The sequence below is a fragment of the Loxodonta africana genome, chromosome 21 (assembly GCF_030014295.1).
Source record: "Loxodonta africana isolate mLoxAfr1 chromosome 21, mLoxAfr1.hap2, whole genome shotgun sequence".
In the NCBI taxonomy this organism is placed as follows: domain Eukaryota; kingdom Metazoa; phylum Chordata; class Mammalia; order Proboscidea; family Elephantidae; genus Loxodonta; species Loxodonta africana.
This window is the reverse complement of record NC_087362.1, coordinates 67174941-67202460: the sequence shown is the minus strand read 5'-3', so window position 1 is coordinate 67202460 and position 27520 is coordinate 67174941. Positions and strand designations below refer to the sequence as shown.

Below are 27520 nucleotides of genomic sequence, written 5' to 3'. Positions count from 1 at the left end.
TAGCCTGTGAGAGAATAAATTTGTTGGTTGAAGCCATCCACTTGTGGTGTTTCTGTTACAGCAGCACCAGGCAGCTAGGAAGGGTGGGAACTTCAGAACACTTAACTGTCCTCATGAGAAACCTGTACATAGACCAAGAGGCAATCATTTGAATAGAACTGGAGATACTGCTTGGTTTAAAGTCAGGAAAAGTGTGTGTCAGGGCTGTATCCTTTCACCACACTTATTCAATCTGTATGCCGAGCAAATAATCCGAGAAGCTAGAATATGTGAAGAATGCTCCATCAGGATTGGAGAAAGACTCATTAACAACCTGTGTTATGCAGATGACACAACCTTGCTTGCTGAAATTTAAGAGGACAGGGAGCACTTACTGATGAAGATCAAAGACTACTGTACTTAGTGAAGATCAAAGATTATACCTCAACATAAAGGAAACAAAAATCTTTACAACTGAACAATAAGCAATATCATGATAAATGGGAAAAATACTGAAGTTGTCAAAGACTTTATTTTACTTGGATCCACAATCAATGCACATGGAAGCAGCAGTCAAGAAATCAAATGATGCACTGAATTGGGCAAATCTGCTGCAAAAGACCTCCTTAAAGTATTAAAAAGCAAAGATGTCACTTTGAGGACTAAGGTGAACCTGGCCCAAGCCATGGTATTTTCAATCGCCTCATATGTATGTGAAAGCTGGACAATGAATAAGGAAGACTGAAGAACAATTGATGCCTTTGAATTACGGTGTTGGTGAAGAATACTGAATATACCATGGACTGCCGAAACAATGAACAAATCTGTCTTGGACAAAGTACAATCAGAATGCTCCTCAGAAGTGACGATGGCAAGACTTTATCTTATGTACTTTGGAGGAACCAGTGCCTGGAGAAGGACATCATGCTTTGTAGACTAGAGGGTCAGTGAAAAAAAAGGAGCATCCTCAATGAGACACTGACACAGTGGCTACCACAATGGGCTCGAATACAGCAATGACTGCGTGAGGGTGGCTCAGGATCAGGGTGCATCTTGTTCTGCTGAACATAGGGTCAAATGAGTCATAGCACCTAAGAACAAGACTATAAAATAATCTACTATAAAAAGTTCACATAAAAATAAAAAATGTGTTTTATTTTGAAAACATATCACTGGTTTCTTTTATTCTAAGTTCATTTGGCTTCTAATATTTTCCTCCTTTAGCATTCCAAGAGTGGAATGAAAAAGGTCTATTTAGGTCCCAGCCCCATTTTAGTGGACAGCCTTGCAGGGCTTCCTTCACAGCTGCTTATTTAACCCCGAGATGGCCAGGGTCCACAGATTTCAAGACTTGTGCTCCTTTAAGCAGCCCCAGACACTATTCTGTAAGCCTATCTTGGAGAAAGGAAACCCTGGTGGTGTAGTGGTTAAATGCTACGGCTGCTAACCAAAGGGTTGGCAGTTTGAATCCACCAGGCGCTCCTTGGAAACTCTATGGGGGCAGTTCTACTCTGTCCTACAGGGTCGCTATGAGTCGGAATCGACTCGACACACTGGGTTTGGTTTTGGATCTTGGAGAAAATCAAAACAAAACCCACTGTTGTCAAGTTGACTCTGACGCTTGCATAAAAAAAAAAAAAAAAACTTGCATAGGGGGCCAGTAATACCCATACTTTGGTATTAAGATTTATTTGAACATCTGTCTTATTCCCCCACCCTACTTTTGGAGGCATTATACCTGGAGGCTTTTAAGTCAGGTAGAACTGCATTCAAACCCTGGTTTTATCACTGATTAGCTATAACCTTTGGGCAAGTCAGTTAACCTCTCTGAACTTTAGCAGTAAAACAAAATAAAGGCAATATTACAGGGCTACTGAAATGATTAAACAAGATAATGTATAAAAATTATAGTGCCTAGAAGTTTTTCAGTGTCCAATAAATGGTAGTTAAATTACCTCCTTTTTTTCTCTCCGTAATCCATTGCTGTTGAGTCAATTCAGACTCATAGTGACCCTATAGCACAGGGTAGAAGTGTCCCATAGGGTTTCCAAGGAGCAGCTGGTGGATTCAAAATACTGACTTTCCAGTTAGCAGCCAAACTCTTAACCACTTTGCCACCAGCACCCCGTATTACTCAGAATAAAGTCTAACATCCTTAAAGTGATCTGACCTCCCTCTTCTCCAGTCTCCTCCAGGTGACTTAAGTTCCTGCTTAGGGTCCCTTTTCAAGTCTCTCAAATCCAACAAGCTCTTTTCTGCTTCAAGGTTTTTCACTCACTGCTCCCCACTCACCCACCCCCAATTCACCTTTCTGGGATCAACCAAACATCTTCTCAAGGAAGTCTTCCCTGACTCCCAAATTGTTATTCACCATCACAGCTGTTCTCTTCCTTTGTAGCACTTACCACGATAGGTAAGTTCATATTTCTTTCCGTGATCATCTTCTGTTTGTGCTCATTCCCCCACAGAATGTAAAGGCAAGGGACCCGTCTCTCCCAGTTTTGTTCCCCACAACATACCCGACTCCACTTCCTGCTCCCAAAGCAGTGCCTCGACCATGGCATACAAGAAATATTGGAAACTTTCTGAGTGTAAATTTTGTCGTAACTCACTTTTGTGTTCCCAATTACCTCTCTCATGATGGTAGTATTAAAATCAGTATTTATAAAGTAAATTAACATTCTCACTTTTGCATATCAGAAAGCATGATTTTTTTCTCAAATGGATCTGCTTGATAAAAAGTTTGCAGTTTTACATCAAATTTCAAACACTGCCTATGTTGTCTCCATTAAAACATTATCTAAGTATGACAAAGGCTCTAAAACATTGATTCTGAACATTCATAAACTTTCTACTAACCATGGTGCAAGATTTAATGCCCGAGTGCACATAACTTCGTTACAGTAAAGTACTATGTGACATATGCATCAATTTTATTCACTGAAATTTAAAGTTGGTTAAATTATTGTGTCATAATCTGAGGGTTTTGAGAAACCTCTAGAAATATCTAAGAACATCAGTCTCTGAAAACCGTGGCTGTAAATTACTGCTTAAATTTTCTAGCTTCGTTAATCATGGGTATGAAATATTTCAAGGGCCTTGCATTTTAAGGGAAACTACATCTATAGTACCTACTTTGGGCTGAAGGGAAAGGCTAGCTGTTAGTATGAGATACACGCTGTCTGGTCAAGTTCTTTATGGATGACAGCTGGATTTACCAATATTCAGGCTGCTGCTTTAAAATGCTAGTCCAGGTTACAGCTCTTTGTCTAACAGCATCAGATTCGTGTACAGTCTTGCTCCGTGAACCTACCTCCTATAACAGGATCCACAGGATGGAGAAGCCCCAATGTTGTTGTCCCATCTGACTTTCTTCTTTCAAATTCACACTGCAATGACCCAAAGTATTCAAATGGACTAAACTGTTTTATAAATACCATATATATCTGTAGCACACTAGAACGTCTTAGTTTAATTAAGCTAATATTATATCACCATCATCATTAAACTCAAACATTAACTTTCACACCTGTCTCCATGTATACAGGTGCTGACAACAGGCAAAAGAAATGAAGGTTAAGAAAATCTCAGAACTTTAAAAGAGCTACATGGGTCCTTAAGAGATCTAGTTCTGCCCACTCTATCAATAAAGGAGGACACTGCAGACCCAGAAAGAGGAGTGACTTGCCCAAAGTCAAATACCAATCCAACCAAAACCAAACCCACTGCCGCTGAGTTGATTCTGACTCATAGCGACCCCGTAGGGTTTCTGAGGCCATAAATCTCTACGGAAGCAGACTGCCACATCTTCCTTCCACAGAGCCGCTGGTGGTTTGAACTGCCAACCTCTTGGTTACCAGTCGACAGCTTTAACCACTGGGCAACAAGGGCTCCTTAATACTAATCCACTTGGCTTTAAAACCAATGACCTAAACAATGTGATTTCGAAAACCAGGGTATAAATGTTATAAGTTTAAAGTATATGGTTCATTTTCTAAGTCAGAACATATTAACGTCACTAAAAAAAAAAAAAAAAAATCAATAATAGAGATAAGATTAATCATGTATTTTACAAATAAATGTATTACTAATCTTTCTTTGTGAGTTTATTATACTGATGAAAAGTGCCATGGCAGAGGAGGATTAAAAAAACAAATGGATGAATGTGCACAAGCGAATTAAAAACTAAGAGTTCCACATCACCTAATAAGAGCTGACAGCAGTGAAGGTCAGTAGGTAGTAGAAGAAAAGGAAAAGTTGAATCACCTGACTATTAACAAGCCGCCTGGTCAGCTTTCCTCCAGATTCCTTAACGATGCGGTCAATCTGCTCCTGCTCTCTTTCTAAATTATTGCTTTTGAATTTATCTTCACTCGTATCTTTGTCTTTCCTGGAAACATACAAGAGTATCAAGTAGAGAAAGAAAAATAAGATCAAAATGTTCAAATGAATTCCAAATATGTATACAGCTAAAGTGGAGACGCCTGTACTACCATCACCAACCAAAACTGTTTCCTAATGGTCTGGCAAGGGACATGTGACAATGTACGAACAGAAAGACAAACCCAATACATTTACTTAGTCTCTCCCCTCTTATCTGCAGTTTTATTTGCCTTAGTATGTTTTCTGGGTACATTCATAAAAATGAATTCTACTCCTAACATATTTTGAAGGAGGAGGGGGCACACACACTTTTTTTTTTTTTACAGCTGCTAACCAAAAGGTTGGCAGCTAGAATCCACCAGCCACTACTTGGAAACCCTATGGGGCAGTTCTATTCTGTCCTATAGGGTCGCTATGAGTCGGAAACAAATTGACATCAATGGGTTTGTTTTTCTGGTTTAGAAACAGAAGAAACTTGCTATCACAAAAAAAGATTTATGGGGGTTTTGTTACTTTGCAAAAGTAAATTATGGCAGCAGAAATCTCAAACTGCTAACTAATCCCCTTCTCCAGAATTGACAGTGCGGTGCTCAGCAGTAAGGGCTGGTGGCCAGCGGTGTGCAGCAGGAGGCCCTCTACTGCCGTCCACTCACACTGGCTGCTGCCTGGTTCATCGCTGTCCCTACCAGTGGGCGTTAGTGGAAAACAAGCTCACATGGCAGGGGCAGCCCATCTATTCAGGAAGAGCTTTATCTGCACTTATGTTATCTACTATCTCAACTCCGTTTATGGGATGAGGTAAAGAACAACCACACATTTTAAAACAATTACGTCTATTTAATTAACTCACTGACAGTGAGTCCTTAAAGTTAGGTTATTGGTCTTAAAACCAGTAAGAATATGTATCCAGAACCATTTCCTGAACTGAGTTGGACAACTTCATAAAGTGCTTGTCTGACGCGAGGAGTACCACACACCAATGTGGACTTTCATGATAGCTATCATTGTGCCAAAAACCCAGCACTGACAGACTAGGACGTGGGCTTCCCCACTCAGGCCTGAATCAGTGGAGTCAATACTTTTTCCCCCTTACTAGCTTGAAAAAGATAGCTTAACCAAGTAGTCAGAAGATTTTTACTTTCTGTTTTCCTTGTTGGGGCTTTTGAAGGCCTGGGCTTCAGCCTCCCCGGAGTCTTCCTTCTCCCGTGGCCAGCAGCTGCTGTCCTCTCCACTCTGCGAGGTATCTGTCTGATCTTTCTGCTTTTGAGTTTTCTGCAAGTCTGTCATGAATTCTATGCTCTGCTTCAGGCTCTGAATTCTTTCCTAAGAATATTCAAGAATATTCACATTGTATGTTTGTTGTCAACTTTTAAAGTAATGCATTTTTTTTCCCGGGAGTTTGTACTTATTGTCATTAACTAGGGAACAAATATAATCATATCAAGAGGGTATGACATTTAGAAACAGAACAATAAAATTTACTACTTCAATTCAGATAATTTCCAATTTCAGAGAATGTCTAAAAACTTGATCACATCATCAGAAAGTTTACAGAAGAGAATGTATGAATTAAGATGTATTCTTTGAAGTTCTGAATTAAAAAAATAAAATTTCGCTTAATATATGTTAAAAATTTTATATATAACAGAATGGCTCTTTTGAAAGTTAACAATCACCGGGTATATTAAAACCTAGAGCCTGTGAACCGATGACGTGTCCTTATATTCTGGTACCCTAGGGTAATCACTGAAGACTTTGCCATTTTTCTCTTCCATGTGAAAATATGCCTTGATGAGAATACTAAGTTGCCAGCATAGTTCCCTCCTTGCCCTGCATAATGCTCTAGTAACCAAAGAACTCTTGTTTCTATTTTGTGAAACACGTGCTCAATTTTCCACTGCGGTGATAACCTGTGAGATTTCCATCCTGGTTAAGGGCTTGAGGTTTCTGGACCAATTTTAAAGAGGCAGATTTGTTCCTACTGACTACTCTGCCTTTTACCTCTGAGAGTTGTCACTGGGTAAAATTTGGAGTGCAGTGCAGCCTCCTCAGCAAGGGTGGATTATCCAGTAGGCAAGGTAAACACTGTGCTTACCTTGCTTACCAGATCATCGGTAGTGAACAAATTCATATTTTTTCACCACATCAAAGATTCTGCTTCTAGGTATGGCTGGCACCTGTCTTTCCCCCAACCCCACAGCACCCTGCTACAGAATCAAAGCCTCTTTTCAAATTTACAATCCCTGACGGACTGATTACGTGGTAAGCAAGGTAAGCACGGGCTGGCTTACTAATGTGAAACCCAAATAAAAAACTCGTTGCTGACGAGTCGACTCCAACTCATAGCGACCCTATAGGACACAGTAGAGCTGCCCCATACGGTTTCCAAGGAGTGGCTCGTAGAAACCCAATGAAACCATGTGAAATTTGCCACTACAGATTAGTAAGTAAGCACAAGTAAGCCCATGCTTACCTTGCTTACTGGGTAATCCACCTCTTCTCCTTAGGCTGCATAGCAACAGCAGGGAACAAAGACTTTTGCTGTATAGAAGCTAAGAACTGGAAAGGGCCAGAGGTCATTCAAATAAGAACAATATCGCCCAGAAATGCTAGCTCACTCACCTGAGGCCACAGAATTGCTGGCCAAGACTAGGCCTCTCCTCACCACACTAAGCTGCATCAACAGCACACCCTTAGCCTGTGGGAGCCTCCAGAGAGGCTGGGCCTGCTACCTGGCTGTGAAGTCATGTTAAAACTGTTCAAGTAATACATTTTATTTAGACAAAGATATGGGCAGCAAAGAAAATAAAAACATTGTTAATTTATCTAGACAGAAATGGAGTTAAGACGTTTAACATTTTAGTATTTTTCTAAACAGTAAACATGTTAGCAAACTGGAATGATACTAATATTTGGTAACAAGCATATTTTTCAGTTAACAAATTATAAGCATTTTCCTTCCATACTGTTCAATACTCTTTAAAGCCCTTTGAATAACTGTATAGTACTCCATTCTATGTATGTGCCATGATTTAATTCACACTCTAAGAGCTATGCCTGCTAACCAAAAGGTCTGCAGTACAAATCCACTAGACAGATGCTCTCTGCAAGTCCTATGGGCCAGTCTATTCTGTCCTATAGTGTCACTATGAGTTGGAAGTGACTCAACAACGTTTTGAGTTTGTTGGACATTTAGATTATTTCCTAGTTTCTGCTATTACAAATAAAAGCCTCATGACCATTACTGTAAATAAACCACTCTAGGAATCTCCTATTATCTTTTTAGGATGAAGTTCTAGAAGGGGATACACTAGGTTAAAGGGAATGAGTATTTAAAGGCTTTTGAAACTTATTCCCAAACTGCCTTCCAGAAAGCGTTATATCAATTTGTATCAGTATCTGAAAGTTTCATCAGTGTTTGAAAATTTCTCTAAATGCTGGCCAAACTGAATAGTATCACTAAAAACAATGCCAATTTGATTTTTAAAAACATCTTATTTTAATACATACTTAAAAAATATTAATGAGTTAGAGATTTCTGTGACTATCTATTGGCCATCTGTGCCCTCCCCCCCCTCCCATGTCATCTGAGCTGCGTCTTACTCATCTCTGTAGCCCTGGAACTAGGCTGGCACATCGTTGTGTGCCGTCAAGTCGATTCCAACTCATAGCGCCCCTACAGGACAGAGCTGAACTGCCCCACAGGGCTTCCTAGACTGTAATCTTTCTAGAAGCAGATCACCAGGTCTTTTCTCCATGGAGCTGCTGGTGGGTTCAAATCACTGACCTTTCGGTTTGTAGTCGAGTGCTTAACCACTGTACCACCAGGGTTCCTTGGCACATTGTAGGTGCTCAATAAATGCTGGCGAAACGAATGGGCTTAGATCACAAGGGTCTCAGTAACCTTTTTATTCCCACTCTAGAATTTATAAAGCAAAATCTACATTAAGAGCATTTTGGGATTTTTTTTAACATAACATGCACAAAATTTAAATAATTCAATTAAAGAAACGTTCTAAATTTAGAAACAAGGGAAAAAACTGAGTTTAATTAATTTTTACTCTCAATGTTTTTTTCTTTTTTGGTAATTAAAACTTCTCCGCATCAGCGTACTGTTCATTGAGGGTTAATTTTACAGTATTAAATGGCTAAAAGTGCTTGGTTTGTTGCCATTAATAGCTAACGCTTAATGAGTGATTACTCTCGCACCAGGCAGACTTTATGAGGTAAACAGTATTATCATCCCCATCTTATGGGCCAGGAAAGAGGCTGTGCAGTTGCCTGGCCTGCCTGAGGTCACCAGGATTAGTCTGATCCTGAAGCTACTAGGCTATGCACTGCAGTTTGTTAAATGCAGCATTCTACTCACGCACACGTCCACTGTTTTAAAGATACTACTTCCGATAGTCACTATTTGGGTGTAACTAAGAAAATGATGAATGACTACTCTAAAAAAAACACTTTACATTGAACATTCAAAACCAGTTATCACTTAAAAGATGCCATTCATGGAAGGGTGTGCTGGGCTCTCTTGGGAGCTTTGCTATTAGAAGAGTTAACATCTACATTTAAACATTTTAGAATCACTGTTGTGACCTCCCATCTAGGGTGGAGAGAACAGTCAACAGGAAGCTGTTAACACAGGATGGGTAGGGCTCCTCAACAGGAAGACCTCTGAAAAAAAGGAAAACAACAGAGAGAGAGAGAGAAAAGGGAAAGTGGAGAAGGGAGTTTATTTTCTGGGTCACCCCCAGTAAAAATCAAGACACTGGAGTCTTCTGCACATTAGCTAAAGAAGAGAACATACTGGTGAATCAAAGTTGGTAAGCTGACTTTGGATATGTTAGATCTATGTAAATTGACCTCTTTCCCCAAAATACAATGTGTGTCTTCTGGAGTGACAACAGGCTGCACTTACTGGATGCGCTTTTCCTTCACGTACAATCACAACAAACACCTGCAGGTTTTTAAACCTGGAATGTGGCTTGGTTCTGGATTCTGAGACTTCCTGCAAAGTGGGATAAACATTTTACACTCCCTTTCCCTCTGCAAATTTTGCCAAAAGATGGGTGACTGGATTACATTATAGTTTCCCAAGTCTTGAGGAAAGGGTGGGAAATGATGTTGTTTAAATATTAAGAGTGTAAGAAAAATCATCAATCCAAATATTTTTCCCCAGTTAAGTAGATCCAAGAATCTTGCAGAGCCAAGCACAGATACTGAGACATCCGCACGCCAAGGCATTTCTTTAAACATAGAGCTGTAATACAATCACCAAAAAAAAAAAAAAGAAAAACAGAAAACAAAAAACACTAAATTGGAAAACCAAAAACATGACTCATTTTTACTATCCTTTAGCTCTTCTGGGTCTGAGCTCAAGCCCTGAATTTTCATTCCTTTCTGCTTCTCCCGTGTCTGACACCCACTCATTTATTTGCCTTTGCAAGTCCTTCTATCTTCCTGTCTTTTTTAAAAGTCTCCTCCCTAGTCTAGCTCTTATTTGGAATCACAACACTGCTGCTAGAAATTCTCTTGGAGATCACAGGTTAAACGCTTCTTTACAGATGAGAACCCTGAGGCCTAGGGTAGCCAAGGTCTTGCCCACGGCCCACAGATTAGTGGCAGGGAGTTAAAACTAGCACCCAGTCTTCTGACTTTCTGCCACGGCACCAGGACTACCCTCAATGTTTTCCTACATGTAGCCCCCCATTAATGTGGTTCATCCTACTCAGAGCTGTGACAAACACCTCAAAAAAAGCTACTTATCTTCTTAGTTTTTTTTTTTCTTTTTCCAGCAGATTCAGTGATTACCTCAGTTTATCCTTCAAGGTCTCTCATCAACTGTCACTCTGATATGACACTCGTAATTTTGAGCGACACTGTCTACAGTCCAGTTTTGGATAAGTCATCATGTTTAAACTCTCTCACCCCACTTGATGACGTTGTGTCTGGGGCTCTGTATGCATTTCTCCCCTTACAATGCCATGCACCAATTCTTGACCTTTAAGGAAGATTCTGCTGTCGTGAAGAGGGGGCCTGGAGATAGTCCCATGCGATTTCTCATTTGTGTATTTTGTCTTTTTGCTTCATTCACCAAGAAGCACAGGATTGCCCAGAACACTGGATTCTACCACCACAAGGGGAAACCGAGTGCTTTCATCCTCAAAGGGCTCGTAATTCATCCAACCTTCATGGAATTCAGGCTGCTGTTTCTTCCACAGTCAAATTTTGCTGCCCACAGCAGAAATAAGTCTATCTCACGAACATCAATTCAAGAGCCTCTAAAGAACTAATTACAAGTGAATATTTAATTGTATCAATGCCAAGTGAGACTCTTCCTGCCTTAATCTTCTGTTTACTAAAATTTTTCCTTAGTATTTCCTACTATAATATGATCTATTAATAACATAAAATCAGTATTGTATTGGATCTGTACCCTATGATCAAATAATTATTGTTTAGAACAAAGAGTTTTCTTTACCTGGCTAAGAATTTTCATCCCTGAGTGTAATAGCTTCTTTGCAGCTTTATAATAAATGGTCTCTGGCTTGTTGTAAATCATGGCATTAGTACACATTAGTTTGAAATTATCCTGTAGAGAGAATATTAAGAATAAAAATGCATTAAAATAGAATAACTCTCTCAGCAAGTTTTAAAACATACAGATGCTCTAAAACTTAAAAAGACCTTTTCTTCTACTGTTCACTAAGCAACATTAATAGCAATTTATAATAAAAAAAATTTAGGACTCATCAATGAAACAAATATTGCTAAATTAATTTAAATATGTTACAACATTCTGTTCCAAAAAACATTTCATAGTAACTGTATATAAAGTTTAGATCCCACAAGGAAATTTTTTAGTGAGTTTCTTCAATATAACCTTATTGCACAAGGACTGAGAAGAAAATCCTTCTACTTCATATTTATTAGAATAATCCTGGCTGAAGAGCCAATGTAATTTCAAAAATTATTTCTAGTTTAAACCAAACATTTTAAATTTCCATTTTGGAATTAAATATTTCAGATCTTGACTGAAGACTGGAAACAGTGCTAAATTATCACAATATTTCCTGCCAAATTCAAATTAAGTGAACAAAAATGTTAAAACATTTAGTCATTTTAAGTGTCTGAGTACTCTCATAAGCTAAATACAACTGGCAGAATGTTGTAAAATCATGCCGAACAACCTCAAGGAGTCACAACATGTAAATGGAGTAGCCAAATCATCAGAACGGTATTTTTGGTTTAAATTTCAAAGTATGCACACGTGCTGGAGAACTCAGTTCCACTGCATTTTTTTCATGGCTGAGTCACTTCTACATTATAGAAATATGAGAGTGATTATGCCAAAGTCTCACAAATTCAATTGATAAAAATCCAACAAAAAAGGACCCCCTTCCCCAACAATCCAAAACAGACACATTCAAAATCCACTGCTTAGTAATTAGTGATGACAACTCCCAACACTTAAACGGAAGGAAAGAGGTAAAATGAATTCTACTTCAAAGTATCTAAAGAGATGGATTCAAAGGTCACAATGAATGTGGTATTAAATTTATTGTGGTTGGAAGTGTACTGGATTCTCAGCTTCTGGCCGTCTCTAATCAGTTATGCTCAGGTGCTGGATTTCGAAGAATCTGAAGAAAGTTTTGGATCTACTCCTCAAACATACACACACAATGTTGAACACATTTTTCATGCAATTTTAGCAGGTTCACGGACCCCTAAAAGCCCTTCTGTGGCTTCCCAAGGAAACTCGTGTTAAGAACTTCTGCTATAGATATTGTGAAACATTTCCATTCCATTAAGAATTATTAAATATATACTTCGGGGAGAGGGGGCAGATGACTTGGACAGATGACTAAATAACCACTGAGCAATAAGACTACTGGGTGAGCATCGTCACAGACCTGATCCTTGAAGGCCATTTACAGACACCTTCAATCTTAACTGCAATGTATTAGGCGTCACTGGACTTTGGTAATGGTACTTGGTCATTCAAAAAGATGAATGCCTGTTCTGCACACATTTCACACAATTTTTTTGCTTTAGTAACCTAATGAGCTGAATAAATACATATTACTTCAGGCTGTGAAACTTTCCCCAGACAAAAGACACATTAACGCTGACAACTTCAAAGAGTTAAGAATACTTGTTCATTTCAATTATGATAAACCTTAACCCATTTTCCTCAAAAACACTTAGGGGACACACTCTCTTGTCATCGATAAGAAAAAGATCGTAGAGAAACGCTTCACAGAAGAAAAAAGGAAATATTTTCCATTAAGCAAAAATAAGGTCAGAAATATGCTGGGAAAACCAAGGAAAATAGTCCTAGCCAAATTCTCACCAGAGATACAATTTGGAAAAGTTTCCACATCTCTGAATATAAGAGAATAAAACTCAGGTTTTTCAGGGCAAGAGGGACATTATCTACACACTTAAAACTGACAGTGACAGAATTAAATACCGGTGTTCTTCATGAAGAGCCCTGGTGGCACAGTGGTTAAGAGCTTGGCTGCTAACCAAAAGTTCAGCAGTTTGAATCCACCAGCCACTCCTTGGAAACCCTATGGGGCAGTTCTACTCTGTCCTCTAAGGTCACTATGAGTCAGAATCGACTTGATAGCAAAGGGTTTGGTTCTTCATAAATCTCAGCTGATCTACATGTGGATGAAAAAGAAGAGACAAAGTAAAGATAATGTTTACAGTCTTATTTTCCTTTTGTAATTAATTAGGGCCTAGCCTTTAGGTCAAGTGAACACTACGATGCTCCTGTGGAAAAAATAAATGTAAAATAGATACTACCTAAACCAGCTAAGTTTGTAGCGGTTTGATACGAAGCAAACTGAAAAAACAGATGGTATCTTCTCTTTGGAAGAATAAAGAGAAGAAAACTGTACCTGTGATATCAATATATACCAATACTCTTCAAAGATGGAAAAAACTTTAACATTACATTATCTTGCGGATTGTATATGTTTTATTAATTTTATTTTTTTTAAATTTCTTTTCTTCTCCTTCTTCTTAAAGCTGAAGAAAATATGCTCAACAAATGTAGCCTAAGTAAACTCAGGGGCAATGACTTACAACAAACTGTTGTTGGTAGGCAGCGTCGCATTGTTTCCGACTCATGGCAACTCTATGTACAACAGAATGAAATACTGCCCAGTCCTGCACCATCCTCACAATCACTGTCATGTCTGAGCCCACTGTTGCAACCACCATGTCAAATCCATCTTGTTGAGGGTCTTCCTTTTTTTCACTGACCATCTATTTCAGCAAGCATGATGCCCTTCTCCAGGCACTGGTTCCTCCTGATAACATGTCCAAAGTACATGAGACAAAGTATTGCCATCCTTGCTTCTAAGGAGCATTCTGGCTGTACTTCTTTTAAGACAGATTTGATCATTCTTCTGGCAGTCCATGGTATATTCAATATTTTTCACCAACACCATAATTCAAAGGCATCAATTCTTCTTTGGTCTTCCTTATTCATCGTCCAGCTTTTCCACGCATATGAGACAATCGAAAGTATCATGACTTCAATATTTTCTCTATTTATCATGTTGTTGTTTATTGGTTAAGTTGTTGTGATTTTTGATTTCTTTATGTTGAGATGTAATCCATACTGAAGGCTGCAGTCTTTGATCTTCATCAGTAAGTGCTTCAAGTCCTCTTCGCTTTCAGCAAGTAAGGTGTATTATCTGTGTAACGCAGGCTGTTAATGAGTCTTCCTCCAGTGCTAATGCTGTGTTCTCTCTCATATAGTCCAGTCTCTTGGACTACGTGCTCAGCATACAGTTTAAACAAGTACAGTGAAAAGACCCAAACCTGACACATTTCCCTTCTGATTTTAAACCATGCAATAATCCCTTGTTCTGTTAGAATGGCTCCTTCTTAGTCCATGTACAGGCTCCTCACGAGCACAATTAAGTGTTCTGGAATTCCCATTCTTCACAATGTTATCCATAATTTGTTATAACCCACACAGCGGAATGCCTTTGCATAGTCACTAAAACACATTAAACATCTTTCTGGTATTCTCTGCTTTCAGCCAAGATCCATCTGAGATCAGCAATGACATTCCTCATTCCACGTCCTCTTCTGAATCTGGCTTGAATTTCTGGCAGTTTCTTGTCAATGTACTGCTACAACCACTTTTGAATTACCTTCAGCAAAATTTTACTTGCCTGTAATATTAATGACACCATTTGATAATTTCCACATTTCTGTTGGATCACGTTTCTGTGGAATGGGCAAAAATATGGACCTCTTTCCAGTCAGTTGGCCAGGTAGCTGTCTTCCAAATTTCTTGGCACAGAAACTATACTTTAAAGTAGAAAATGTAATTAAACTGTCACTTAGTATTTTTGGACAAGCCAATTTCTTCTCTATTTTAGAAGATACACACTTTATATGTCTAGAAAAAGAAATCCTACTCAAATTATGCTTTCATTAAAGCATCAATTTTACCTGTGTTGATGAAAAGACAAGAATCTTATACTATCTTTTTATTTTAAAGGCTGTGAAAATATACTTTGGAATACATATGAAACTCAAAATTTCACTAAAAACAAAAAACAAAACAATATACCAGATGGCTTATTTCACCTGGTTTTCTATTACTGAGCTCAAAAAAAGCTAAGACAAAAACACAAAGATATTGGATACTAAAATCAACTTAATTCTTTGCAAAATAAAAGGTCAATCCAAAATATTCTGAACACCAGACCTCCAGATTTTTACCAAGTTTTTGTGTATGTGGATCCGAGAGTTTGACCCTCAAGTGAATAAAGATGCCTCTGAGAGTTTTATTTTGTACAAGAGCTCAGTCTACTTCTCCAACCAAAATATAAATAATTATAATTACCTTTAGTTCTTCTATGGACTGGTAGTCATTGTTCTTGATCTTTTCTTTCATGGTACTAAAATCCATTGGGTGTTTAATGATCATGGAGTAGCCAGGAGCAATAAAATCAGTCACAGGAAATGAAAAGAAAGCACTTGGGTCTTTTCTGTGAAGATATGAAAAAAAAAAAAAAAAAACTTATATTTCTATGACAAACAAATCTACTGGTCTAGAAGCAGATGTCAGAGAAAAACTCTAGATGGAGCAAGAATCTGTAGTATGCTACCAAGTTTTTCGCTGAAAATTGAAGGAAAAATTTTAATGACAAGGCTTTATATACTAGTTGTACTCTTAAGACAGATAATATTTCTTTTTAAATATGTAGTCTAATTAATTAGTAGCACCTCCTACAAATGGGAAAATGAAGCAAAATAACCTAGGCTAACAACCAATGTTTTGGCCTTTGGGAGCTTAGTACTGTCTATCGTTACTAACCGTGGGAGAAAAGACAAAAATGTTAACTATGAATGCATACCTGCAATTTCCATATTGATTTCTAACAGGTTTGGGTTCCTTGTGGACCACAGAATTATTGCATCCATGTGTATATGTGTATTTTCTCAATCAACAGAAAAAACTTCTGTTGCATGCCTGCACACGTGTGTGCTCAAAAAACTGACATTAAGAAAGGTCTTCATGACACCCCTAAATCTGAGAAAGAGCGCTTTCTATTACAGGTTCTCAACTCTGGCTGCACATCAGAATCATCGGGGGAGCTTTAAAAACACTCCAATGTGTGTGTGTGCTGGGGGGAGGCTCACCTAGACCCATTAAGTCAGAATACAAGGTCCTGAAGGTTTACTCGTTTTCTCCTAAGAGTTTCATCTTTAGGTCATTGATCCATTTTGAGTCAATTTTCATATATGGTGTGAGGTAGGGGCCCAACTTCTTTCTTCTGCATGTGGAAATTTAGTTGTCCTGGCACCATTTGTTAGAGACTATTCTTTCCTCATCGAATGGACTTGGCACCCACGTTGAAAATCAACTGACTAAAGATGTATGGGTATACTTCTAGACTGTTAATTTTACTTCACTGGTCTGTATGTCTATCATTGTATCAGTACCACACTGTCCTGATTACTGTAGCTTTGTAGTATGTTTTGAAATAGGGGAGTGTGAGTCATCCTACTTTGTTCTTTTTCAAGACTGTTTTGGCTATCTGGGGTCGTTTGTAATTTCTTATGAATTTAAGGATTTGCTTTACCATTTCTGCAAAAAAGGCTATTGGAATTTTGATAGGGATTGCATTAAATCTGTAGACGGAAGTACTGACATATTTTCAAGTCCATGGACATAAGATGTCTTTCCATTTATTTGCTGTTAGTGCTGTTGAGTTGGCTCTGACTCATGGCAACCCTATGTATAACAGAATGAAATGTTGCCCAGTGCTGTGCCATTGGTAATCATTGGTATGTTTTGAGTTCATTGTTGTGACTACTGAGTCAATCCATCTCATTCAGGGTTACCCTCATTTTCAATGACCCTCTAATTTACCAAACATTCTTTTCTAGCAATTGTTCTGATGTGTCTAAAGTAAGGAAGCTGAAGTGTCGCCACCCTTGCTTCTAAGGAGCATTCCGGTTGTATTTCTTCTAAGGCTGATTTGTTCATTCTTTTGGCAGTCCACAGTATATTCAATATTCTTTACCAATACCACATTTCGAATGCACCAATTCTTCTCTCTTCCTCTTTCACTGCCCAGCTTTTACACATGCATGAGGTGACTGAAAAGACCATGGCTTGGGTCAGACATACCTTAGTCATCAAAGTGACATCTTTGCTTTTTAAAATTTTAAAGAGATCTTTTGCCGCTGATCTTCCCATTGCAATATGTCATTTGCTTTCTTGACTGCTGCTTCCACAGACACTGATTGCTAATCCAAGTAGAATGAAAATGTCGACAACTTAAATTTTTCTCCATTTATCGTGAAGTTGTTTATCAGTCCAGTTGTGAGGATTTTTGCTTTCTTCATCTTCAGGCACAATCCACACTGAATGCTGTAGTCTTTGACTTTCATCCGTTAAGTGCTTCAAGCAGTCTTCATTTTCAGCAAGCAAGGCTGTGTCATCTGCATACTGTATGTTGTTAATGAGTCCTCCTCTAATCCTGATGCTGCATTCTTTCATCTAGTCCAGCCTTGAGGATTACTTGTTCAGTATACACACTGAATAGAGTGAAAGGATACAACACTGCTGCACACCTTTCCCATCTTAAACCATGCAGTATCCCCTGTTCTGTTTGAACAACTGCCTCTTGATCCATGTACAAGTTCCACAAGAGCACAACAAAGTGCTCTGGAATTCCTGTTCTTCATCACATCCATAATTTGTTATGATCCACACAATCAGATGCATTCATGTAGTCAATAAAACACAGCTAAACATCCTTCTGGTGTTCAGCCAAGGTCACCTGACATCAAGCAAGCAGAGTGGGGACCTCATACCGCCAAGAAAGCACTGCTGGAAGCAGAGCATGTCCTTTGGACCCAGGGTCCCTGCACAGAGAAGCTCCTAGTCGAGGGGACGATTGATAACAAGGACCGTTCTCCAGCGCTGACAGAGAGAGAAAGCCTTCCCCTGGAGCTGACACCCTGATTTTGGACCTGTAGCTTACTAGACCGTGAGAGAATAAATTTCTCTTTGTTAAAGCCATCCACTTGTGGTATTTCTGTTATAACAGCACTAGAAGACAGACTATGGTACCAGGAATGGGGTGCTGCTCTAACAGATACCTAAAATGTGGAAGTGGTTTTGAAACTATGAATGGATAGAGGACTCAGAAGGAAGTGAAGAAAACTGTTAACACTGAAGACAGTGCAAACGATGAGAAGCGGCAGCAGCAGAACCCGGAGTCCAGCGTGAGACAGTGCTGGAACCGACCCATGGAGCGGAAGAGCTGATTGCCAAAGGCACTTACTGATGGAGCTAGACTTGCCAACCCACGGGGCAAGAGAGCTGAATGCTTTCTGTTCGAAGGTTACTGGCGGAGTGAGGTGCCTCCAGGCACTTATTGGTGGAGCTACATAGCTTTGGAACACTTGCCCCAGCAGGGCAGATGTGTGTGGTGAGGCCGGAGGGGCCAAGAAGCCAAGGAACCAGGAAGCATAAGCTGAAGAGACAAGGAACACAGGAAGCAGAACTGCCTCAGTCTCTAAGGGTATGGCCACGACTTCTGGGGTCTCAAAGGGTGGAGTCATGGCCTCTGGTGTTTCTAAGGGTGGAGCTGCCACTCAGACGGACTAGGAGAATGATGCGCCTAACGCCAAGAGAGTAAAACTGCCATTCCAGTGGGCCTGGGAAGTGTGACCAGTATCGAGTATGGAGGGCAGGACTACTGTGTGAATGGTCTCAGAGAACAAAGGATTATTTGCAAAGCCTTAAGGACTAATGTAATGTGTTCTGCTGACTTGCTTGGTGCCTGTTATGCCTTCTTTCCCTCCAATCTCTCCTATTTGTAATGGAAATGTCTAGCTTGTGCCTGCCGGTTGTACCACTGTACCCTGGAAGCAGATAGCTTGTATTCTAGATTTCACAGATTAAGAGGAACTTCTGAATTTTGGACCTGGAGTTGATTTAAGACTTCTGCTATGATATGATGGGATGGATATGTTTTACATGTGGCAAGGACATGAATTTTGGGGGGCCAAAGGGTGGGATGTTATGCATCAAACTGTGTCCTCCAAAAATGTATGTCAACGTGATTAGAACATGATTCCCAGTATTGTGTGACTGTCCTCCATTTTGTAATTGTAATTTTTCTATGTGTTGTAAATCCTAATCTCTGCTTGTGGTTAATGAAGCAAGATGAGATTATGTTAAAGAAGATTAGTGTGGGATTGTAACATCCTTCCTAAGGCCATTTCCCTGATCCAGTATAAAGGGAGTTTTCCTGGGACGTGGCCTGTACCACCTTTTATCTTATAAGAAAATAAAAGGTAAGAGAGGTGAGTAGAGAGTTGGGGACCTGGTATCACCAAGAAAGCAGCACTGGGAGCAAAGCAGGTCCTTTGGACGCAGGGTTCCTGCGTGGAGAAGATTGAAGACAAGGACCTTCCCCCAGAGCCAACAGAGAAAGCCCTCCCCTGGAGCTGATGCCCTCAATTTGGACTTCTAGCCTACTAGGCTGTGAAAATAAATAAATTTCTCTTTGTTAAAGCCATCCACTTGTGTTATTTCTGTTATGGTGGCACTACATGACTAAGACAGTCATAAAGCGAATCAGGGATGGAGATAGAATCTGAACTCCAGCGTGCCTGAATCTACCTTTATTCTTCCCAGCAGGATGCCTAAGCAGTGAAACTAAAAAATATTGAAAATGAGCAAATATACCCAGTCCGGAACTTACATACCCAGATTCATTCTGTTCATCGTAGTTACCATGGTCAACAACACTAATCATCTCTCGAAGTCTTCTTTTGCAACTATCTTTCAGAGAAAATTATCAACTATATCCCATAAAATGAGTCATTTTACTATAGAACCCCATCTCGTTTTTTTGACCCAAAATGGTTTTGGCAAACTTGATTAATTATATTCTTTACCAGTCTTAGCTCTCTGAGCCTCACAAATAAAAACTCACCCAATCACTAAAGCTACTTAAAATCTAATTTCAGGTTCTAATTCCCAAAATGTTCTCAGCAATGTTAAGATTCTTGGACTAAAAAATACCTTTTAAAGTAGGCTTTTCTTAAGGTGACATCATTAACCTACATTCCAATTTTATGTTACAAGAAAAAAACTAAAAGGCAGACAAAGCACTTTACAGTCATAACTTTTAATTGAGATGGAATGCTGAATACTCACACATTCACTCCTTTGAGACAAGTAATGAATAATTTATTCAAGGGTAAAGACTAGAAATTCAATGTTCTCAACTACTCTGTAACACCAAAAAAGAGGAGAGCCTGGTAGCGTCTTAACTGTAAAGCTGAACAGATGTTATATACAGACAGCTTTAGAGACTTTATCTTGAACACTTATTTATGATGTGCTCTGGAGCTGATACGTAAGTACAACACAGTGAAAACCAAGATCCCTAGTAGAATGTATGCCTTAGAACCATCAATCCCCTGCAAATACACTGTAAGTGTCTCTGAATTGGAAATTCAGATTCTGAGTGAAGGGAGTATCAAAATAAACATTTCAATAACGATTGGGTTATTCTTTTCTCTTTTAAGAGGTTTACTTAACATTTGTTTAATCCGGACATTATTCAGAATAAATTCCCACATTTAAAAGAGGGTCACAATTCTGATTTATGGTGCTATGTTTCTTCTCCTAGTCTCAGTAATTGCTGAACACTCACAGCATGACATGCACTGCACAAATACACAGAACATATTTCAATCTATTGGCAAAACCGGAAATATCTGTACTGTTTATTCCATGTTTAAAGCTTTAACTTCAGAAAGTACTTAAGATAAAAAAGAAAGTTGCCATTAAGAGTATTACGTAATAGCATTCAAGTTGCCAGTTAAAACAAGGCAAATAAGAACATCCAAAAGTCAGCCTCTTGAAGTACTTCTACTGCCAGACAAAATATTTATCATCCATTTTAAAATGAAGTACATTTGGATCTAGGCCACAAAATGTGGCTTTAAGTAGTCAAAAAAGGGGAAGTGGGTTTGGATCCTATACATTTTACCATTTCAATTTCCATGTTACGAAAAAGTTGGAAAAAACATTTACCTCTGCAATTGTCTCATCAGTTGATTCAAAGCTTCTTGAAGGGGTGTCTGTTCTACTTCTAAAGAAAAACAGAAACAAAAAGAGTGTTTTTAAAAGGAAGATTCTAGAGAGTTTTACATTTAGCTTGTTTTCTTTCTATATGGTTTCTCTAATATTCATTATTAAACATCTTGTACAGAACTGCCAAGAGGACTTGAAGCATGTACTGATGAAGATCAAAGACTACAGCCTTCAGTATGGATTACACCTCAACACAAAGAAAACAAAAATCCTCACAAGTGGACCAATAAGCAACCTCATGACAAACGGAAAATACCGAAGTTGTCAAGGACTTCATTCTACTTGGATTCACAATCAAGCCCATGAAGCAGCAGTCAAAAAATCAAATGACATACTGCATTGGGCAAATCTGCTGCAAAAAACCTCTTTAAAGCATTGAAAAGCAAAGATGTCACTTTGAGGACTAAGGTGCACCCGACTGAAGCCATGGTATTTTCAACTGCCTCATATGCATTTAAAAGCTGGACAATGAATAAGGAAGACAGAAGAAGATTTGATGCCTCTGAATAATAGTGTTGGTGAAGAATACTGAATATACGATGGACTGCCAGGAGAACAAACAAATCTATCTTGGAAGAAGTACTGCTAGGATGCTCCTTAGAAATCAGGATAGCAAGACTTCGTCTCACGTACTTTGGACACATTATCAGGAAGGACCAGTCCCCAGAGAAGGACATCCTGCTTGGTAAAGGAGAGGGTCAGCGAAAAAGAGGGAGACCCTCAACGAGATGAATTAACACAGTGGCTGCAACAATGGGCTCAAACAGCAATGACTCTGAGGATGGTACAGGATTGGGCAGTGTTTCATTCTGTTGTACAGAGGGTTGCTATGACTCAGAACCGACTCGAAAGCACCTGACAGGTAGAAAAGGAAATTTCATTTATTTTCGCTATGCTGAAGTTTGAGGAGATCAATTCAAAATTGAAGCTAATTGCCATTTCTTACGCAGTGAGATAAGAAAAAAAAAAGAAAAAACTAAGCAAAATAAAAAAACACCAGTTAAAAGCTTCTACACTGTAACTTCCACCACTTGTCTGTCAGTTTGCTATACTGTTGTGGCTTGTGTGCTGCTGTGAAGATGGAAGCTATGCCGGGGTATTTGAAATAGCAGCAGGGTCACCCATGATGGACAAGTTTAAGCAGCGTTTTCAGACCAAGAGAGACTAGAAAGAAGGACCTGGTGGACTACTTCTAAGAAAACTGGCCAGTGAAAATCTTATGAATAGCAGCAGGACAGTGTCTGATACAGTACTGGAAGATGAGCCCCTCAGTTTGGAAGGCACATAAAATACAACTGGGGAAGAGCTGCCTCCTCAAAGTACAGTCCAGGGATAGAGTAAAGCTTCTGGGGCCTTCATTTGCTTATGTGACACGACTCAAAATGAGACCAAACAGCTGCAACTATCATTAATAAATCAGAACGTGGAATGAAGCATAAATCTAAGAAAACTGGAAGTAGTCAAAAATGAAATGAAATGCATAAAGATCAATATCCTACGCTTTAAACCCACTGCTGTCAAGTCGATTCTGACTCATAGTGACTATACAGGACAGAGTAGAACTGCCCTGTATGGTATCAGAGGAACAGCTGGTAGATTCGAACTGCCGGCCTCTTGGTTAACAACGCACCACCATCACACCACCAGGGCTCCATCCTAGTGAGCTGAGATGGACTGGTACTGGCCATTTTGAATCTGACAATCATATGGTCTACTATGCCAGAAATAACAAATTGAAGAGGAATATGTCACATTCAGCATCAGAAAGAACATTTCAAGGTCCGTCCTGAGGTACAGTACTCTCAGTGACAGGATAATATCCGTACATCTACAAAGACGACCAGTTAATTTGCCTATTATTCAAATTTATGCACCAACCACTAATGTCAAAGATAAAGGAATAGAAGATTTTTACCAACTTCTGCAGTCTGAAACTAATCAAACACACCATCAAGGTGCACTGATAAATTACTGGGGATTGGAATGCAAAAGCTGGAAACGAAGGATCAGTAGTTGGAAAATAAGGCCTTGGTGATAGAAATGACACTGAAGATCACATGATAGAATTTTGCAAGACCAACGACTTATTCATTGCAAGTACCTTTTTCAACAACATAAATGGTGACTGTATATGTGGACCTCGGCAGATGGAATACACAGGAATCAAATCAACTACATCTGCGTAAAGACACGCCGGAGGAGCTCAATATCATCACTCAGAACAAGGCCAGCGGCTGACTGCGGAACAGACCATCAACTGCTCACACACAAGTTCAAGCTGAAGCCAGAGAACATTAAAACAAGTCCATGAGGGCCAGTGTGACCTTGCCGTATATCCCACCTGAATTTAGAGACCATCTCAGGAACAGATTTGATGCGCTGAACCCTAATGACTGAAGACCAGACGAGTGGTGAAATGACATAAAAAATATCGCTGTATGAAAGAAGCAAAGGTTCATTAAAAAGACAAGAAAGAAGGAAAAGACCAAAATGGATGTCCGACGAGACTCTGATGCTTATTCTCGAACACAGTGTAGCCAAACCTAATGGAAGAAAGGATGAGGTAAAAGAGCTGAACAAAAGATTTCAAAGGGCAGCTTGAGAACACAAAGTAAAGTATTATAATGGAAAGTGCAATGACCTGGAGTTAAGGGAAGAACACACTCGGCATATGCTGAAAAAACTGAAGGAAAAATTCCAGCCTTGAGCTGCAATACTGAAGGAGTCTATGGGCAAAATACTGAACACAGGAAGGATCAAAACGAGATGCAGCAAATACACAGTCACTATACCAGAAAGAACTGGTCGACGTTCAACCATTTCATGAGGTAGCACATGATCAAGAACCAATGGTAATGAAGGAAGAAGTCCAAGCTACACTGAAGGCATCAGCGAAAAACAAGACTGCAGGAATTGATGGAATACCAATACAGATGTTTCAACAAATGGATGCGGTGCTGGAGGTGTTGTCTATGCTAAGAAATGTGGAAGACAGCTACCTGGCCGACTGTAAGAGATCCGTATTTGTGCTCATTCCAAAGAAAAGTGATCCAACAGAATGTGGACATTATCAAACAATATCATTAATATCATAAATAAAATTTTGCTGAAGATAATGCGAGAATAGTTGCAGCAGTACATCAACACTAACTGTACAAAATTCAAGCTGGATTCAGAACGAGGAATATCACTGCTGGTGTTAGATGGATCTTGGCTGAAAGCAGAGAATACCAGAAAGATGTTTACCTGTATTTTACTGGCTGTACAAAGCCATTCAACTGTGTGGATCCTAACAAATTATGGACAACACTGAGAAGAATGAGAATTTCAGAATATTTAATTGTGCTCACGTGAAACCTGTACATGGACCAATAGGCAGTTGTTTGAACAGAACAGGGGGAAATTGTGTGGTTCAAAATCAGGAAAGGGGTACACCTTTACTATACTTATTCAATCTATATGCTGAGCAAATAATCTGAGGCTGGGCTATATGAGGAAGAACTTGGCATCAGGAAAGAAGACTCATTAACAACCTGTGTTATGCAGATGACACAGCCTTGCTTGCTGAAACAGAAGAGGACTTGAAGCACTTACTGATGAAGATCAAAACCACAGCCTTCAGTATGGGTTATACCTCAACATATTTAGAAAACAAAAATCCTCACTGGACCAATAAGCAACATCAGGATAAATGGAGAAAATACTCAAGTTGTCAAGGATTTCATTTTACTTAGATCCACAATCAATGCTCACGGAAGCAGCAGCCAAGAAATCAAATGACATATCGCATTGGGCAAATCTGCTGCAAAAGACCTCTTTAAAGTGTTAAAGAGCAAAGATGCCACTTTGAGGACTAAGGTACACCTGACGCAAGGCATGGTATTTTCAACTGCCTCATATGCACGTGAAAGCTAGACAACGAATAAGGAAGACCAAAGGAGTGCTGATGCTATACATTATAGTGTTCACGAAGAAAAATGACTAAACCAAGGACCACCAGAGGAACAAACAAATCTGTCCTAGAAAAAGTACAGCCAGAACGTTCCTTAGAAGCAAGGATGGCACGATTTTGTCTCACGGACTCTGGACATGTTATCAGGAAGGACCAGTCCCTGGAGAAGGAGGACATCATGCCTGGTAAAGGAGAGGGTCAGTGAAGAAAAGGAAGATCAACAGATGGAGTGACAAAGTGGTTGCAACAATGGGCTTAAGAATGGCAATGACTGTTAGGATGGTTCGGGACTGGGCAGTGTTTCGTTCTGTTGTACACAGGCTCGCTGTAAGTCAAAACTGACTTGATGGCACCTAAGAACAACAAACAACACTCTTTAACTTAGAAGCTAAAACTCAGTCACTTTTCCTGGATATGACCGTTAAAACATTTTCAGCTTCCTCATTTAGTGCAGTTAATTCAAAGTTATTCCAACCTTCTTGTTTGGCTAAAGAACTTGTGAGAGGCTTCTCAGGAGGCAAGTCTAGTCTTACAGGGTCCTGATGTTGGAGGTCGTTTTCTGCGTCATTCTCTACACGGTCTCGATCTCGCTTCCTTTTATCCTCCTAAATGGAACAAAGAGAGATAACTTAGAAATATTTCAGAACCGGTATCTATAAATGTGCAAATCATTTTAATTTCAGAAGAAAAAATAAGATACCACTGGGGCGGGGGGGGGGGGAATCTTAATAATGAAATCTTAGTATATTTTACTGCCATCTACTGGAAAAGGAGAGAATAACATGTTCATAAAAAAAATAAATTCCTATATGCCAGAAATAACTAGTTACTATTCACAAGTATTCTGTATATTTATACACATACACACATTATTAGAATGCACATATTAGCTATATACAATATAATATACCCAGGAATAAACCTAACAAAAGATGTCTAAGACCTTTATGGGAAAAATTATAAAGCATTATTGAAGGTCCTACTAGAAGACCTGACTGAAGAATAGATACACCATGTTTATGAACTGAAAGACAGTCAATTCTCTCCAAATTAACCTATAAACTTAATATAATACTAATCAAAACTGTAAAACAGGATTTTTCATGGACTTTGACAAGGTGATTGTATACTTTATCTTGAAGGGAACAGTTAGAACAGTTTTAAAAAGGTCTTACTAGGATAATTTGTCTTACCAGGTATTAAGCATCTGTATAAAGGAATAATAATAAAGACAATGTGGATCAGACAAAAGGACAGATAAACAGACCAAAAGAACAAAGTAGAGAACTCAGAAACAAACCAGTACACATAAAAGTCTCAGAATATCACAAAGAAGCCATTAGAAATCAACGAAAAAAGGGTGATGCTGGGGCAAAAATGGCTAACTACATCCAAACCCAAAAAACCAAACCCAGTGCCGTCGAGTCGATTCCGACTCACAGCGACCCTACAGGACAGAACAGAACTGCCCCACAGAGTTTCCAAGGAGCACCTGGCAGATCTGAACAGCCAACCCTTTGGTTAGCAGCCATAGCACTTAACCACTATGCCACCAGGGTTTCCACTAATTACATGGAAAAAGAAAACAGAATTATATCTGCACATAATATCATATAGAAAAATAAATTCCAGAGCTATATTAAAGACTTCTACGCACAAAGCGGAGCTTTATACTTCAACAAAAGTGGAGAATCTTCATGATCCAAGAGTAGGGGTTTTCTTAAATAAGGAACAAAAAGAATAAATCATAAAGAAACAATCTGATAAATCCACCATTAAAATTATAAACTTTGGTACCTCAAAGAAAAAAACCCAAAACAACAAAACACAAAGCTAAAATGCTAGTAATACCTGAGATAAAGTACTTGAAACACAAATGCTTCATAAAGTGTTAGCAGAGATTACAAAAGAGCATCTATAAAAACATGTCAAGACAGATTACCCAACATAAAATAGGGTAAAGGCTATCACAGGTGGCTCACAGAAAAAGAACCTGAATGTTAAGAAACACAAAAAGTTGCTCAAGCTCCCTAAAGCCCTGGGAATTATAAAATTCAAAAATTATAAGGCATTTCACATCTAATTGGCAAAAATTCAAATGTCTACAGATCCCAAGTTTTGATAAAAATTTGGAGAGCTAGGACTCTCATACTTTGCAGACAGGAGAGAATTAGCAATTGTGCTCATGCGGAATGTGTATATGGATCAAGAAGCAGCTATTCCAACAGAACAAGGGGATACTACAGTGTTTAAGATTGGAAAAAGTAAAATTGGCCAAAAATGTCCGTTTTAAGCTTTTGAGAGTCAAACTACCTGAGTTTTAAGAGCCTCAATAGGATCTTACCAACTCAAAAAATGATTTTCTTGGCCTACGTCCTAGTTTCTTGTTCTAGTACATAAAGCAGTAGTTCTGAAAGCGTGGTCCCCAGTCCAGCATTCTCTTAGAATTTGTTAGAAGTGCAATTTCTCAGGTCCCATCATGGTTCTCAAGCTGTAGAGTGTGTCAGAATCACCTGAAGGCCTTGTAAAACACTGACGGCTGG

The 27520-nt window shown here is 39.1% G+C and overlaps 1 protein-coding gene across 2 annotated transcripts in view; it reads right to left on the bottom strand.

The window, feature by feature from the left end:
• The window catches only part of BRD7 (bromodomain containing 7), a 60036-nt gene that overhangs the window by 16516 nt on the left and 16000 nt on the right, over positions 1-27520 (bottom strand). For both annotated transcript variants that reach the window (XM_064274070.1, XM_010596089.3), the window contains exons 3-9: positions 25453-25582; positions 20966-21023; positions 15239-15383; positions 10844-10954; positions 5501-5685; positions 4246-4369; positions 3293-3368 (exon numbers count right to left, since the gene is read on the bottom strand). In XM_064274070.1, the coding sequence (XP_064130140.1) occupies positions 3293-3368; positions 4246-4369; positions 5501-5685; positions 10844-10954; positions 15239-15383; positions 20966-21023; positions 25453-25582 (829 nt within the window). The remainder of the gene's footprint in view (positions 1-3292; positions 3369-4245; positions 4370-5500; positions 5686-10843; positions 10955-15238; positions 15384-20965; positions 21024-25452; positions 25583-27520) is intronic.